The sequence below is a fragment of the Anolis sagrei genome, chromosome 1 (assembly GCF_037176765.1).
Source record: "Anolis sagrei isolate rAnoSag1 chromosome 1, rAnoSag1.mat, whole genome shotgun sequence".
In the NCBI taxonomy this organism is placed as follows: domain Eukaryota; kingdom Metazoa; phylum Chordata; class Lepidosauria; order Squamata; family Dactyloidae; genus Anolis; species Anolis sagrei.
This window is the reverse complement of record NC_090021.1, coordinates 159,770,872-159,788,605: the sequence shown is the minus strand read 5'-3', so window position 1 is coordinate 159,788,605 and position 17,734 is coordinate 159,770,872. Positions and strand designations below refer to the sequence as shown.

At 43.2% G+C, this 17,734-nt stretch overlaps 1 protein-coding gene and 1 long non-coding RNA gene across 2 annotated transcripts; both read left to right on the top strand.

The window, feature by feature from the left end:
- The first annotated feature begins 837 nt into the window (after window positions 1-837).
- Window positions 838-1,213, top strand: LOC137095925 (uncharacterized). The gene is made up of 3 exons (XR_010909071.1): window positions 838-883; window positions 993-1,047; window positions 1,134-1,213. It is a non-coding gene; the product is annotated as an uncharacterized lncRNA (long non-coding RNA).
- A 159-nt stretch (window positions 1,214-1,372) lies between these two features.
- LOC132770862 (protein YIPF4-like) lies at window positions 1,373-3,206 on the top strand. The gene is given in 5 exon segments (XM_067463181.1): window positions 1,373-1,399; window positions 1,868-1,985; window positions 1,988-2,008; window positions 2,011-2,225; window positions 2,589-3,206. Coding segments are annotated over 5 exon segments (726 nt in total). The 3' UTR covers window positions 2,934-3,206.
- Window positions 3,207-17,734: the final 14,528 nt, after the last annotated feature.

The window sequence follows — 17,734 nt, the reverse complement described above, 5'->3', positions numbered from 1 at the left end:
CACATCTCCCTCAAAAATCTCATCCAGGGTTTTACCAAATTTTATGAATTTAACCTCTAACACATCTGTTTTGTAATATTTTGCATTGAATCTTGCTGTTTGTTAACCGCTTTGAGTTGCCTAAGGGCTGAGAAAAGCGGTGTGTGTGTGTATATATATATAGAGAGAGAGAGAGTAAATAAATAAATAAATAAATAAATATGATTTGTTGTAATTTTGTGCCTGGCAGGATATAAATAAACTTTATTATTTTATTATTGGTGTTGTAAGTAAGCTAAATAGTTTCAAAAATCATGTATGTCACAAAAACGAGGGGAGAGTTATTGTAGGTTTAACTTAAATAGGGTTTTTTTTGGTCCTTTCGAGTCCCCCTTCCCCCCCAGAAACACATCTCCCTCAAAAATCTCATCCAGGGTTTTACCAAATGTTACGAATTTAACCTCTAACACATATGTTTTGTAATGTTTTGCATTGAATCTTGCTGTTTGTTAACCGCTTTGAGTTATCTAAGGGCTGAGAAAAGCGGTGTGTGTGTGTATGTATATATATATATATATATATATATATATATATATATATGTAAATAAATAAATAAATAAATATGATTTGTTGTAATTTTGTGCCTGGCAGGATATAAATAAACTTTATTATTTTATTATTGGTGTTGTTAGTAAGCTAAATAGTTTCAAAAATCGTGTATGTCACAAAAACGAAGCTGCTATGGGAAGAGCAATGGCCCTAAAACAGCCGCTCTCCCAAAGCATCTCCGTCCTCTTCCCTCTGACCTTGTCCTCCTCTCTCCTTTGCAGAACATCAGGAACATCTGCGACGACCTTTTTTCGTGTTGTAGGAGGAGGACATCGATCAGGGTTTATCCCATCAGGTATCCCCCTTCCTTATTCCTTTCTGCTTGTTATAATTTAATTCACGGGTGTTTTAGTGAGCACCCTTGATCTGTTGCTAACTTGATGCTGTTTTCCCTCCTTCTCTAGCCCCCCAGAAGAAATTGAGGAGTCCTCCTCCGATGATCTGGATTTGGAGACTTGGGTAAGGAGGGGAAGGCAGGAGGATTGTACTTCTGCGAAGCGGAGGGGATCGGGATTTGAATAATGTCTCTTCTTTTTTCTTTACAGCATTTCTGTATGGTACCAGTGCCGCAGCCACGCCCGGATGACAGGCCTGAGGAACCCCTTCAGGTGGAGTCCTTTGAGTCCTGGGTAAGGAGCGAGAGGCAGGAGTACTGTCTTTCTGGCAAGGGGAAGGGGGGGGGGGCAAGCTTTCAGAGAAAGTCTTCAAATAATCACTTTGATCTTCTCTTTCTTTCACAGGTCACCATTACCAACCTGTCGGATGACGGGAGCATGGACGGACCATGGAGCCCGCTGCCCCAGGGAGAGAAGTAACTGTTTGGGTGGGGGTGGGGTCCTTTGTTGAGTTGGAGGAGTATTTGTGTATTATGTTCTTACATGTCTTTTTCTTTCTCTTAGACCAACAACAGATATTGTGATTGAAGATCTAGAATGAAGAACCCCTGGGACAGCTGGCTCCATCGTCTGTCCATCGCTCCCCACCCAGGACTCATTGGACTCCTCTGGAACGGGGTCCTCACTCCTTGTCTCCCGGCTTGGCTGCAGCGCTGGTACCATACAGAAATGTTACAGCAACAGAGCTGTTTTATATTGTGAGTGATTTCTATAGTTTCTTTATTTTTTTAACTGAAAAATGTAAACAGTAGTATAATGCTTACGTTCCTTACCCAAGAGTCATGTAAATGTTTCTATCCCAACAGGCTTAACTTCAAAGATGCTGCTGAGAACTTGTGAAAAAAAGCTTGCATTACCTAATATGGGTCTTGTTTTCTTTCTAGGAGAGAAAAAAAGAAGGAAGGACAGCAGATCTGAGCGGTTCAATAGCATCTCCAGATGTGAAGCTCCATCTTGGAGGAGGAAGTGGTGAATTTGGTAATGAATCTACAGCAACTACATTCTGAGACAGAGAGGATATGGCTGGTTTTGGAAGTAGAAGATGATGACCCTGAAGATAGTAAACCTCTCTTGGAGGAGTTAGACATTGATCTGAAGGACATCTACTACAAAATTCGATGTGTCTTGATGCCTATGCCTTCCTTTGGATTTAATAGACTAGTAAGAGATAATCCTGACTTTTGGGGTCCTCCAGCAGTTCTCCTGTTCTTCTCAATGATCTCATTATATGGACACCTCAAGGTGGATTATAACTATTTGGATATTCGGATCCTTGACCATCTTCCTACCGGCCAGAGTTCTTGGAGGAGAGGTCGCTTACGGTTGGGTTCTTGGAGTGATTGGATATTTTTTACTCCCTCACCATGAAGACTGATGAAAAGTCACCTGATGGAAAAACAAAACAAAACAAAGAGACTGTGTCTGATTGGAAGGACATATACTACAAAATTTGATGTGTCTTGATGCCTATGCCTTCCTTTGGATTAATAGACTAGCAAGAGATAATCCTGACTTTTGGGTGCCTCTAGCAGTTCTCCTGTTCTTCTCAATGATCTCCTTATATGGACACCTCAAGGTGGATTATAACTATTTGGACACTTCAAGGTGGACTGTATGGACACTTCAAGTTGGATTATAACTATTTGGATATTTGGTTCCTTGACCATCTTCCTTCCGGCCAGAGTTCTTGGAGGAGAGGTCGCTTACGGTCGGGTTCTTGGAGTGATTGGATATTTTTTACTCCCTCTTATTGTAATAGCACCTGTGCTTCTGGTGGTCAGATCATTTGAAGTTGTTTCTACTCTAACAAAACTTTTGGGAGTCCTTTGGGCTGCGGACAGTGCTGCTTCCTTATTAGTTGGAGAAGAATTCAAAACGACGAAGTCCCTCTTGATCTACCTCATCTTTCTATTGTACATTTATTTTTTGTCCTTGTATACTGGAGTGTGATCAGCTTTATTGGAATCGGGCAGGAAAAAATGTCTTGCTCACCATGAAGACTGATGAAAAGTCACCTGATGGAAAAACAAAACAAAACAAAGAGACTGTGTCTGATCTGAAGGACATATACTACAAAATTCGGTGTGTCTTGATGCCTATGCCTTCTTTTGGATTTAATAGACAAGTAGTAAGAGGTAATCCTGACTTTTGGTTTCCTCTAGCAGTTCTCCTGTTCTTCTCAATGATCTCCTTATATGGACACCTAAAGGTGGATTATAACTATTTGGACACTTTAAGGTGGATTATAACTATTTGGACACTTCAAGGTGGACTATATGGACACTTCAAGGTGGATTATAACTATTTGGACACTTCAAGGTGGACTATATGGACACTTCAAGGTGGATTATAACTATTTGGATATTTGGATCCTTGACCATCTTCCTACCGGCCAGAGTTCTTGGAGGAGAGGTCGCTTACCGTCAGGTTCTTGGAGTGATTGGATATTTTTTACTCCTTCTTATTGTAATAGCACCTGTGCTTCTGGTGGTCGGATCATTTGAAGTTGTTTCTACTCTAACAAAACTTTTGGGAGTCTTTTGGGCTGCGGACAGTGCTGCTTCCTTATTAGTTGGAGAAGAATTCAAAACGATGAAGCCCCTCTTGATCTACCCCGTCTTTCTATTGTACATTTATTTTTTGTCTTTGTATACTGGAGTGTGATCAGCTTTATTGGAATTGGGCAGGAAAAAATGTCTTGCTCACCATGAAGACTGAAGAAAAGTCACCTGATGGAGAAAAAAACAAACCCAAAGAGACTGTGTCATATCTGACTAGGATGCCTTTGATGGTAATCTACGTATATCTGTGTATCATATTTAAGCAGTTTTACTTACATTAAACATTTATAACAGAGTTTAGGTTTAAGATTTATCAGATTTTTATTGAACGTTGTGTGTTTATACTTTGAAACTGCAGAACTGCAAGAGTTTGTTTCCTGTGCCAAAAGCACTAGGGCTAAATGATAAGATAAACTGAAGTGGAATTATAGTTACTGGTAGTTTTACTTACATTAAAGATTTATAACAGAGTTTAGGTTTAAGATTTGTTAAATTTTTATTGAACCAAAGATGTGAACATTGTGTATTTATAAATAATAAGATAAACTGAAGTGGAATTATAGTTACTGGTAATAGTTCAAAAGTCGGTTTCTTGCATTCAACATAGCAGATTCTATAGATGTATTTCTGAATTGGTCCTGATGGTTCAGTCTGGTAATCCAGACATGGCATTTAACGTGGAGCCTTCAACACTCTCAATTTGGATGCTGAGTTATAAATTCTGAATTTTAAAAATGTTTTATGTTTACATGTAGGTTTATGATATTTAATTGTTAAGGGATTGACAGAAAGTGTAATAATTAGATGATGTAAATATCTGTATCAACTGTATAGGTGCTGTAGGAAAACTCTCATACAATGTTGATTTTAAATCTCTTCAAAAGGTAACTTTTTATATTATAGTAATGGTAATAAGAGAGAAATAATAATAATAATATTTTATTTATTTTTAAATAAAACATTTAAAAATAGTTTGATGCTCCTGTCTTTTGTTTGTTGAATTTGTGCCAGGTGGTGCAAGGATTCATAGCACAGCGTTTCTCAACCTGGGGGTCGGGATGAGGGGGTTTCGGAGGGGTCGCCAAAGAGCACCAGAAAACACATATTCCTATAAAGATATTCTGAAGAAAGAACTAAGGGAAATTAAACTGAAAATGCAAGAAGAATTAAATAAGGAATTTCCTAACATAATCTGGTTCCAACGCCTTCAGATTAAAGATCACTTCAAAAAAGATAGCAAATCAGGTTTTGAAGAAAGTGCCTCAATATGGCAAAAGATCTTTGAAAGCTCTTCATCTAACACCTGGGCGCCTCGTTTCCCTCCTCTACCACTCCTACTACCAGTTGCAGCGTTGCCAATAGACTCTACTACATCAACATGTGCATATTGTGAACCGCTCTGAGCCTTCGGGGAGTGGCGGTATATAAAAATGATTAATAAATAAATAAATAAATAAATAATATCCTGGAGTCATCCTTAAAAGTCAAGAAATACCTATTCCCAGCAACTGGTGTCACTCTTATAGACCCAGAAACATTACTGTGAATAAGCTCTGTCACCATCACACAACTTTTTGGGAGGCGTGTGTGTGCTTGTCTTTTCACCTCTCTTCAATGTGTGGATTCTTTATCACAACGAGTTTGCAAATCTGTGTCAATTGAGCAGCTTCAAACTAAGTTTGCTGTGTTTGGCCAGGAAATTCTGAATCAATTATGAAGAATGAGCAGGTGTATTATCGTGATGGAGCTGTCAATGGCTTGCTGCCCACAAGTCTGACTGTTTGCTTTTCACAGTGTTATGAAAGTGATACAGAACCTCTAGGTAGTACTCCTTGGTGATGGTTGTGCAGTGTAGTGCGTATGCGTGATGAGCCACATCACTGGAGTCAAAGAAGATAGTCAGCATGACTTTGGCATTGCTGTGGACCTGCTGTGCTTTTTTTTGGCCTCGGGGATGTTGGATGCTTCCATTGTGATGACTGCAGCTTGGTTCTGGTTCATACCCATAAACCCAGAACTCATCACCAGTCATCACTGTGTTGAGCAAGTTGGGATTACTGATCATAGTCTGCAGCATGTCTTGTGTGATCTCAAAATGGAGTTGCTTCTGCTCTGTCATTAGCAGCTTTGACACAAATTTCACTGAGATTCAAAGCGGAATGAAAGGATCCAGTGCTGATAATTATTTATTTATTCGTTTATTTATTTAGGGCTTTTTATATCCCGTCCTATCTCAACCTCTGCAGAGGGACTCAGGACGGCTAACAAATCAGCACCCACGGCGCCCACATCAAAACATGAATATATAATTTAACAATAATACAATAAAACAGTAATATAAGCAGTAGAAACAGTATAAAACCATATGAACAATATAAAAGCAGTATAAAAACAGACAACAAACAGTCAGCGATTTAAACATTATCCAGGGGCAGTCCATCAGGTCTATATAGGTCAGCACGTTAGCAAGTCAGCCTACTCTCCAAAAGCCTGATCCCATAGCTAGGATTGTACTTGTTTCCGGAAGGACAAGAAGGATGCAGCCGATCTAATTTCACTCGGGAGGGAGTTCCATAACTGAGGGGCCACCACAGAAAAGGCCCTGTCTCTCGCCTTGTCTGCAAGTTCTCTGATTGTGATTCAACAATCCTACATCAACAGGGTCCTCACTTGGTCAATGACTATGTCATTTCTGGATGTTGGGAGCCTACCAAAACATGCTTCACTCTCCACTGATGTGCGGCCATTTTTTATGCGGTTGTTCCACTCCTTTTTCTATGTGGCGCCCATAGCTTGGTTTCTGAACCTTGAGGATCGTTTCCACTTGGGAATCACGAACCTTGACACAAAAATTTAAAGCAGTAGCATTGTTCACATTTTTTGTCATTTTGTCAACTACAAAAATCGCATAGCAATCATGTACACTCCCTCACTCGCCTGTTGTCTGCCGGCAGCTGACAGCCCCTGCAGGCAGGAAAAAATTAAACATTAGGATCCCCTACATACACACAAAAAATATGGTTGGATACGTTTTGAAGATACATAGTATAACGCTATCTGAATCATGGCAGGGGTGGGGAATCATAGAATCATAGAATCATAGATTCAAAGAGTTGGAAGAGACCTCATGGGCCATCCAGTCCAACCCCCTGCCAAGAAGCAGGAATATTGCATTCAAATCACCCCTGACAGATGGCCATCCAGCCTCTGTTTAAAAGCTTCCAAAGAAGGAGCCTCCACCATACTCCGGGGCAGAGAGTTCCACTGCTGAACGGCTCTCACAGTCAGGAAGTTCTTCCTCATGTTCAGATGGAATCTCCTCTCTTGTAGTTTGAAGCCATTGTTCCGCGTCCTAGTCTCCAGGGAAGCAGAAAACAAGCTTGCTCCCTCTTCCCTGTGGCTTCCTCTCACATATTTATACATGGCTATCATATCCCCTCTCAGCCTTCTCTTCTTCAGGCTAAACATGCCCAGCTCCTTAAGCCGCTCCTCATAGGGCTTGTTCTCCAGAACTTTTATCATTTTAGTCGCTCTCCTCTGGACACATTCCAGCTTGTCAATATCTCTCTTGAATTGTGGTGCCCAGAATTGGACACAATATTCCATATGTGGTCTAACCAAAACAGAATAGAGGGGTAGCATAACTTCCCTTGATCTAGACACTATGCTCCTATTGATGCAGGCCAAAATCCCATTGGCTTTTTTTGCCGCCACATCACATTGTTGGCTCATGTTTAACTTGTTGTCCACGAGGACTCCAAGATCTTTTTTACACGTACTGCTCTCGAGCCAGGCGTCACCCATTCTGTATCTTAGCATTTCGTTTTTCCTGCCAAAGTGGAGTATCTTGCATTTGTCACTGTTGAACTTCATTTTGTTAGTTTTGGCCCATCTCTCTAATCTGTCAAGAGATAACATGAGATAACAAGATAGCTGTATTATGTTAAATGTTTTTAAACATATATAAATGAAAATGTAATGTTAATTTGTGGGATTAACATAACTCAAAGACGAATTGACATCTAATTTGGACACAATACACCTATCAGGCCAAAGAGACTGTAAAAGCCAAAAAACAAAAAAATACATTACAACGCATGCGCAAAACCACATATATACACAAACATGTATATACACATATACACAAATATATACACATATATACGCATACACACACACAAAACACATATACACAGACTGGACCACAGCAATGCGTAGCAGGGGACGGCTAGTCTATATAAATAAAAATGTCATGTTCGTTTGTGGGATTGATTTAACTCAAAAACCACTGGGAGAAATGACACCAAATTTGGACACAAGACACCTATCAGGCACACGAGTGACCATCACTCATAAAAACACTGAAAAACACAGCGGAAGAAACTTAAAAAGCCAAAAAAAAAAACCATTACAACACAAGTGCAAAACCACATATATACACATATACACAAATATATGCACACATACAAAACACATATACGCAGACTGGGCCACAGCAACGCATGGCAGGGGACAACTTGTATATAAATATTTTATTTTATATCTGTATAGTGCTGGATGTGTTATTGCCTCAACTTTATTCTCTATCTTCATCGCTATGATACTTCACCTTGTTGATGGGAATCTTCCCACCGGAGTGGAAATCATCTATTGGACAGATGGCAAGCTGTTTAACCTCAGCAGACTGAAAACCAAGACCAAGGTCACAACAACATCTGTTATAGAACTCCAGTATGCTGATGACAACGTTGTCTGTGCGCATTCAGAAGAAGATCGACAAGCCACCCTGAACACCTTTGCAGAAGCATACGAGAAGCTCGGCCTGTCATTGAACATCGAGAAAACCAAGGTGCTGTTCCAGCAGTCACCAGCCAACCCCTCTCCAATGCCAGTGATAGAACTTAACGGTGTAACATTAGAAAATGTTGACCTTGAAATGGCTACCTTGGCAGCCACCTCTCCACCAAAGTCAACATCGACACCGAAATACAACACCGCCTGAGCTCTGCGAGTGCAGCATTTTTCCAAATGAAGCAGAGAGTGTTTGAGGACTGGGACATCCGTAGGGATACCAAGATGCTTGTCTATAAAGCTATTGTCCTCCCAACCCTGCTATATGCCTGTGAGACGTGGACTGTCTACAGACGTCACATGCTACTCCTGGAACGATTCCATCAGCGCTGCCTCTGAAAAATCCTGCAAATCTCATGGGAAGACAAGCGGACAAACGTCAGCGTGCTAAAGAAGGAAAGACCACCAGCATTGAAGCGATGGTCCTCTGCCATCAATTCCGCTGGACTGGCCAGGTTTTCCGAATACGCGACCACCGTCTCTACTCCAAACTCAAGAACAGAAAACGGAATGTTGGAGGGCAGGAAAAGAGATTCAAAGATGGGCTCAAAGCCAACCTTAAAAGCTCTGGCATAGACACTGAGAACTGGGAAGCCCTGGCCGTTGAGCGCTCCATCTGGAGGTCAGCTGTGACCAGCAGTGCTGCAGAATTTGAAGAGACACGAATGGAGGGTGAAAGAGAGAAACGTGCCAAGAGGAAGGCGTGTCAAGCCAACCCTGACCGAGACCACCTTCCACTGGAAACCAATGCTAGTAATAAATATTATATTGATGATCACCACCATATCATCATCAGTCACATAATAATGAATTTAACTTTTAGCTTTTAGGTTAGGTTAGGTTATCTTTTAACCTAACCCCATGATAGGTTCACTTCTAGGTCTCCATAATTTGGAAACAACTTGGAGGCACACAATAACATGTAAAAGTGGACTGACAGATTTCAATGCCAAGATCTACTTCCTTATCTCCTAGGCTGCACATGGTTCTTGAGGCTATTTAGAAGTTCTAAGAGTTCTCCTGACCACTTCCTGAAATTTGAAGTGTTTCTGTCCCAAATGACAATAGCATAAGCCTCGTGGGGCATTGTTGATTATGTGTACCACTTTGCTGGGAAACTCGCCCTTTTAGGATCTTTTTTCAGACTATTGGGTGTTTTTATGCAAAACAGGAAGTCACTGGACAGGAAGTCACAACTATAGAGGCTCACATAGGGAACTGATTTAATTCCTCAATCCCTACTGCTTGTCCGCTATAAAGGCTCAGTGAATGTATCAGAATTGCTTCACATCCCCTCTTCCACCCAGAGCAGCAAGCTAAATTTGTCATAGGATTTCATCACAAAGGTCCATGGATTTGTCATGCATCATGGCAAATTCATGGGGAGGTGGAGGTGGGAGGTGGAGAAAACCTGTCGCTCCATGCCCTGCATCTTGTGACTTACCAGGGATCCCATCACATGTGGGGAAAGGTCACTGCCCGGCTTCCCCTCATACTCTGCTTGCTCTCCCCTTTCCCAGTTGAGTCTGGCTGAAAGTATGCATGTGTCGTGTATTTATTTATTTATTTATTTACTATATTTATATACCGCCCCTCTCAGCCCAGAGGCGACTCGGAGCGGTTCACAAATTGGCAACAATTTGATGCCTCAACAATTATAACAAGTAAAAAAATCAAGAAATTCTGTTAAAAACAATAGCATATGATATAAAAAATATAAAAACCGTACAATGGCTTAAAACATTATAGTGAGCGTCTCCATGTCAAATCGTTATTCCATTGCGTTGTCGAGTAGTTCCGTAATTCTGTTTAGCTATGCCATATTTGGGAAGCCCTGCTCAAAAAGCCAGGTTTTCACCTTTTTTCGAATAGCCAGGAGGGAGGGAGCCAAACTTATATCTCTAGGCAGGGTATTCTACAGTTGAGGGGCCACTGCTGAGAAGGCCCTGTGTCCAGAGGAGGGTGACTAAAATGATCAAGGGTCTGGAGAACAAGCCCTATGAGGAGAGGCTTAAGGAGCTGGGAATGTTTAGCCTGAAGAAGGGAAGGCTGAGAGGAGATATGATAGCCATGTATAAATATGTGAGAGGAAGCCACAGGGAGGAGGGAGCAAGCTTGTTTTCTGCTTCCTTGGAGACTAGGACGCGAAACAATGGCTTCAAACTACAAGAAAGGAGATTCCATCTGAACATGAGGAAGAAATTCCTGACTGTGAGAGCCGTTCAGCAGTGGAACTCTCTGCCCCGGAGTGTGGTGGAGGCTCCTTCTTTGGCAGCTTTTAAACAGAGGCTATATCTGTCAGGGGTGATTTGAATGCAATATTTCTGCTTCTTGGCAGGGGGTTGGACTGGATGGCCCATGAGGTCTCTTCCAACTCTTTGATTCTATGATTCTATTATTCTCGTCCCCACCAAACGCATCTGCAAAAAAGGCGGGAGCGAGAGCAGGGCCTCCCCAGAGGATCTTAACGTCCTAGATGGTTCATAAGGAGAGATACATTCGGATAGGTAAGTTGGACCAAAACCGTGTAGAGCTTTATAGGCTAAAGCCAGAACTTTGAATTGTGCCCGGAAGCAAACAGGCAGCCAGTGGAGCTGGCACAACAGAGGAGTTTTGTGCTCCCTGATTGCCGCTCCTGTTAGCAACCTGGCTGCTGCTCGTTGGACCATTTGCAGCTTCTGAACAGTCTTCGAAGGCAACCCCACATAGAGTGCATTACAGTAGTCTATACGGGATGTAACCAGAGTGTGGACTACCGTGGCCAAGTCAGACTTTCCAAGGTACGAGTGCAGCTGGCGCACAAGTTTTAACTGTGCAAATGCTCCCCTGGTCACCGCCAAGATCTGGGGTTCCAGGCTCAGCGATGAGTCCAGGATCACACCCAAGCTGTGAACCTGCATCTTCAGGGGGAGTGCAACCCCATCCAACATAGGCTGTAACCCTATGCCCTGTTCGGCCTTGCGACTGACCAGGAGTACCTCTGTCTTGTCTGAATTCAATTTCAATTGGTTCACCCTCATCCAAGGAGCCCCCGGTGGCGCAGTGGGTTAAACCCCAGTGCCGGCAGGAGTGAATGTTCGAATCCGGGGAGAGGCGGATGAGCTCCCTCTATCAGCTCCAGCTCTTCATGCGGGGACATGAGAGAAGCCTCCCACAAGGATGATAAAAACATCAAATCATCCAGGCGTCCCCTGGGCAACGTCCTTACAGACGGCCAATTCTCTCACACCAGAAGCAACTTGCTCCTGACACAACAAAAAAAAACACCCTCATCCAGACCATCACAGTGGCCAAGCCTCCTTAGGACCTGAACAGCCTCCTTAGTAGCAGGTAGATAAGGGTTGACAGAGTTGGACATCATCTGCTTACAGATGACACCGTACCCCGAAACTCCGGATGTAATGGGCTCTGTTGAGAAAAAGGAGATGAAGCAGCGTACGATGGGGAAAGGAGCCCATCTGGTGCTGTAGTTGGACAGTGATATGAAGAAGTGACAGAGAAAATTTCTGGAAACTCCGATTTGAGAAAAAGAGAAGTTTGTGACAGCCACAAAAATGGCCAAGTCACAACTATTCATGCAAAACAGCTACAGTTTCAAAATATAATCATGGATCACTGAAATATTACAACTGCTCATTTCTTTCACGTCTTACTACAACTGATTTTATATAAATCAATAGTTGTGAAGGGAAATTTTCAGTGGCACATAGGTGCCATGGGGACAAAGCCAGACTCTGACTCCCACCAAATCTAAGGTTCAGGCCTAAGTGACAGGAAAGCTTTAGGGGTGCCATGTATTTCTGTATGCAGAGAGAACCAACCTTATTTGCCTTTCTAGAGGGTTTGTTACATGCTTACTTACTTAGGTGATCCCTCGTTGTCCGAGGATGATGGTCCTCCAAGTTCAGTCTCCTGGGGGTGGGTTCGTAGGTGGCTGTGGAGCCCTATTCTTGACCTGCATCTTCTTCCGCAGTGAGGGCATTGGTTTCCAGGTGGGAAGCGGTCTCGGTCGGGGTTGGCTTGGCGCGCTTTCCTCTTGGCACGTTTCTCCTTTTCGCCCTCCATTCGTGCCTCTTCAAATTCTGCAGCACTGCTGGTCACAGCTGACCTCCAGCTGGAGCACTCAAGGGCCAGGGCTTCCCAGTTCTCAGTGTCTATGCCAGAGTTTTAAAGGTTGGCTTTGAGCCCATCATTCAATCTCTTTTCCTGTCCTCCAACACTCCATTTTCCTTTCTTGAGTTCGGAGTAGAGCAACTGCTTTGGGAGACAGTGGTCGGGCATCCGGACAACGTGGCCGGTGCAGCAGAGTTGATGGCGGAGGACCATTGCTTCAATGCTGGTGGTCTTTGCTTCTTCCAGCACGCTGACATTTGTCCGTCTGTCTTCCCAAGAGATTTGCAGGATTTTCTGGAGGGAGCGCTGATGGAATCGTTCCAGGAGTTGCATGTGACGTCTGTAGACAGTCCACGTTTCGCAGGCATATAGCAGGGTTGGGAGGGCAATAGCTTTATAGACAAGCGCCTTGGTATCCCTACGGATGTCCCAGTCCTCAAACACTCTCTGTTTCATTCGGAAAAATGCTGCATAATACATATTTATATAATACATATTTTTAAAGTTTTAAATGTGATTTATGTATCAAAAGACCTGGGCTTGGTAAGAATAGTTGAGTAGGAAAGTAGACATTCTCTGAACACACTGAGGGATCCTGGCATGGCCCTCTTTTGTCTTCAAAGACTCTGCATACCCAGCATACAAATGCCTTGAAGGGAACAGAATGCCGCCTGCCGCATTACACTACATAGAGCTTGACATGAGATTCAAAACACAACATTTGAGGAAACATAGTGCAACAATGCTGCCATCCAGTGGCTCTGTAACAACAAGCAAGTAGAGATGAAATCAATAACACCAGAAAAACAGTAATCAGAGGCATGTAAGGGAGGAAATTAGGATGGACAAATGCAAAGCATGATATATTTATTTGAAGTCTACTTATGAGCTAGAATGACGCCTGATGTTGTGTTGCTGCAAGGAGAAGAGGCCGTTTCAGAATGATTCCCCATTTGTATGTTTAGCTCTTTGCATTTTCCCCAAAACAAGTGTCTCAGTTGAGAGGTCCTAATCCAAGACACTTCCTGCTAAGCAAGTTTTCTACTTGAAAGACTATTCAATTGTGTTTGTTTACAAAATGGGGTGATTTCCCCAATTACAACCCCAGCTCTGGGGAGTTATAAGGGTTTTCATTAAGCTCTTTTTGACAACAAGATTATAATTGTTTTTGTTCTTCTGTGCCTTCGGGTCATTTCCAATTTATGACAACCCTAAAATGGCTCTAACAAGAGTTTAAAAAAAATTAAAGTTTTAATAAAGCCGCTCCTCATAGGGCTTGTTCTCCAGACCCTCCTCATTTTAGTCGCCCTCCTCTGGACACATTCCAGCTTGTCAATATCTCTCTTGAATTGTGGTGCCCAGAAGGTAAGTTACTGCCTCCACCACACTCCGGGGCAGAGAGTTCCACTGCTGAACGGCTCTTCCTCGTGTTCAGATGGAATCTCCTCTCTTGAAGTTTGAAGCCATTGTTCCGCGTCCTAGTCTCCAAGGAAGCAGAAAACAAGCTTGCTCCCTCCTCCCTGTGGCTTCCTCTCACATATTTATACATGGCTATCATATCTCCTCTCAGCCTTCTCTTCTTCAGGCTAAACATGCCCAGCTCCTTAAGCCGCTCCTCATAGGGCTTTTTCTCCAGACCCTTGATCATTTTAGTTGCCCTCCTCTGGACACATTCCAGCTTGTCAATATCTCTCTTGAATTGTGGTGCCCAGAATTGGACACAATATTCCAGGTGTGGTCTAACCAAGGCAGAATAGAGGGGTAGCATGACGTCCCTAGATCTAGACACTATGCTCCAATTGATGCAGGCCAAAATTCCATTGGCTTTTTTTGTTACCGCATCACATAGTTGGCTCATGTTTAACTTGTTGTCCATGAGGACTCCAAGATCTTTTTCAGACGTACTGCTCTCGAGCCAGGCATTGTCTCCCATTCTGTATCTTTGCATTTCGTTTTTCCTGCCAAAGTGGAGTATCTTGCATTTGTCACTGTTGAACTTCATTTTGTTAGTTGTGGCCCATCTCTCTAATCTGTCAAGATCGTTTTGAATCCTTCTCCTGTCCTCTGGAGTATTGGCTATCCCTCCCAATTTGGTGTCGTCTGTAAACTTGATGATCCTGCCTTCTAGCCCTTCATCTAAGTCATTAATAAAGATGTAGCCAAGTCTTGAGTTTCTTTCTAAAAGACAGGAGGGAGGGGGCCAGTGTGATGTCCCTGGGGAGGGAATTCCTCAGACAGGGGGCCACTGATGAGAAGGCCCTGTCCCTCATCCCCATCAATCGCAAATTAAAACTTGGGGACCAATTCAAAGATATTCCCATTTGGTGGGAACATGGGAGAGGGCCTTCCCAGTGGCTGTTCCAGCTCTGGAAATCCCTTCCCGTTCCCAGACAGGGATCCAGGCATCCCTTTAATGTTTTTCCACAAATGGTTGGAGACTTTTTTCTCCCAAGAAATCTTTGGATCTTGATTTTGCAGGCAATATATAATATATTGGAGTCTTATTTCTTTTAATAGTTCTTTAATTTATGGATTCTATGTTTTAATTGCCTAAATGTCTGTTTATGTTCTATGTTTAATATGATTTGAACTGGTTTAATTTATAGCCATATGTTATCATTTTAGTTATTATGCTTGGTTTTCTATATACGTTGGCATTGAATCTTGCCATTACTCGATGTACACCGCTTTGAGTCCTCCCAGGGGTGAGAAAGGCAGTATATAAGTGCAGGAAATAAATACTACTCATTTCAAATCTTGTTGGGCAACTGCCCTCTTGGTATGGATCCAATGGAAAGGGCCCATGGCTTCCCTGGAGCTTCGTGTTCCACCGTTGCCATAAGAATAAGAATGTTCAAACCAGATCCGTTGCTGTTTTCTAAGCCGAAGGCAGGTTTTGGCTTTGTGTTTAACCTGCAATCATCAAAGATGTCTTTCCGAAGGTTCATTACTGTAAGTGTTGGGACAGGCTCATAGCCAGGATTTCGTTTCGGGGGGGGGGGGGGGGCTGAATTTTTTTCAGGGGGGTTTCGGGGGGGGCTGAGTTTCGGGGGGGGGGCTGAGTCTGAGTGAAAGAGGGTCTAGCCTAGCAAACCTTTTGTATCATTACCCCAATACCCCCATGCGTATGGGATATATTGAGTATGGTGATCAGATCATGATATGAATAAATAGTTTAAATAATGCACCAGTAAGGCCTTTTCGTGAACCACCGTGAGAATTTCGGGGGGGGGGGGGGCTGAAGCCCCCCGAGGCCCCCCCCCCCCCCCGGCTACATGCCTGGGCCCTTTGGCACTCGTGGGACAGGAGGGGAGGAGGGAAAGCAGGAAAGAGGGAAAGACCCATCGTGAGTGCCATTGGATCCCCCACATACGACCTAGCAAAATTTCTTGCTGCACAGTTACAAAGCCATATTGGGCTTACTACACACTACATCAAGGACTCAGCCCACTTCATAGAAAAAAATCAGCAATCTCAAGCTAAATACCAACGACAAACTGATCAGCTTCGATGTGGTATCTCTATTTACCATGATCCCGGTACCAGACACCATGGCACTCATCAACCAGAGGTTCCCAGAAGACATCACGGCTCTGTTTCACCATTGCCTCACCACCAGTTACTTTCAGTGGGACAATGAATTCTACAAACAGAAAGATGGAGTAGCTATGGGGAGCCCTCTCAGCCCGGTCATAGCTAACTTCTACATGGAACACTTTGAAAAACAAGCCCTGGAGACAGCAACCAAAAAGCCCACGATATGGTTCAGATATGTGGATGACGCCTTCACCATTTGGAGCCATGGAGAAGAAGAACTCAACAGGTTCCTGGACCATCTTAACAGCATCCACCCAAACATCCAGTTCACCATGGAAAAAGAAAATGAAGGAAGACTGCCTTTTCTAGATGTCCTAGTCATCCGCAAACCAGATCAACAATTGGGTCACACCGTCTACAGAAAACCCACACACACAGATAGATATCTCCATAAAAACTCCAAGCATCACCCAAGTCAAAAAAGAAGCACCATTAAAGCCTTGGCAGACCGTGCAAAAAGAATCTGCGAACCCCACCTCCTCCAAGATGAACTGCACCACCTCAACTGGGCTCTCCAGGCCAATGGAGACTCCACCTCAGACATCAGAAGAGCTGCAAGACCAAGAACAAGCCATGAGAGTAAAGATGAAGATCCACCCAGAGGAAAAGTGTTCCTGCCATACATCAAGGGAACCACTGACCGCATAGGGAAGCTGATGAGGAAACACAACATACAAACAATCTACAAACCCACCAAGAAAATCCAACAAATGCTACGTTCAGCAAAGGACAAGAGGGATCCTCTCACCTCTGCAGGAGTCTACCGTATACCATGCAACTATGGACAAGTCTACATAGGGACCACCAAACGCAGCGCCCAGACACGAATCAAGGAACATGAAAGGCACTGCAGACTACTTCAACCAGAGAAGTCAGCCATAGCAGAGCACCTGATGAACCAGCCTGGACACAGCATATTATTTGAGAACACAGAAATGCTGGACCACACCAACAACCACCATGTCAGACTACACAGAGAAGCCATTGAAATCCACAAGCATGTGGACAATTTCAACAGAAAGGAAGAGACCATGAAAATGAACAAAATCTGGCTACCAGTATTAAAAAAACTCTAAAATTACAACAGCAAAACAACAGAGAGGAAACAACCAGGCACAGATTAACACTTCCCAGCAAGAGATTTTCCCAGGCTCAGGCAGGCCTTCAAATGCTAATGAAGGTGATCAGCTGAAATATTCACACCTAACTGCAGCAGGGAAGAGCTCCTTGCCCCACCCCAGCCATTCCACAGATATATAAACCCATTGTCCTAATTCCAACAGACCTCACTACCTCTGAGGATGCTTGCGATAGATGCAGGCGAAACGTCAGGAGAAATGCCTCTAGAACATGGCTCTATAGCCTGAAAAAAACCCACAAGAACCAAGAGGGAAAATAGTTAGCAAAATAACAAAAAGGGGGGAGGGGAGAGTTATTGTAGGTTTAACTTAAATAGGGGTTTTTTTTGTCCTTTCGAGTCCCCCCCCCCCCCCAGAAACACATCTCCCTCAAAAATCTCATCCAGGGTTTTACCAAATTTTACGAATTTAACCTCTAACACATCTGTTTTGTAATGTTTTGCATTGAATCTTGCTGTTTGTTAACCGCTTTGAGTTATCTAAGGGCTGA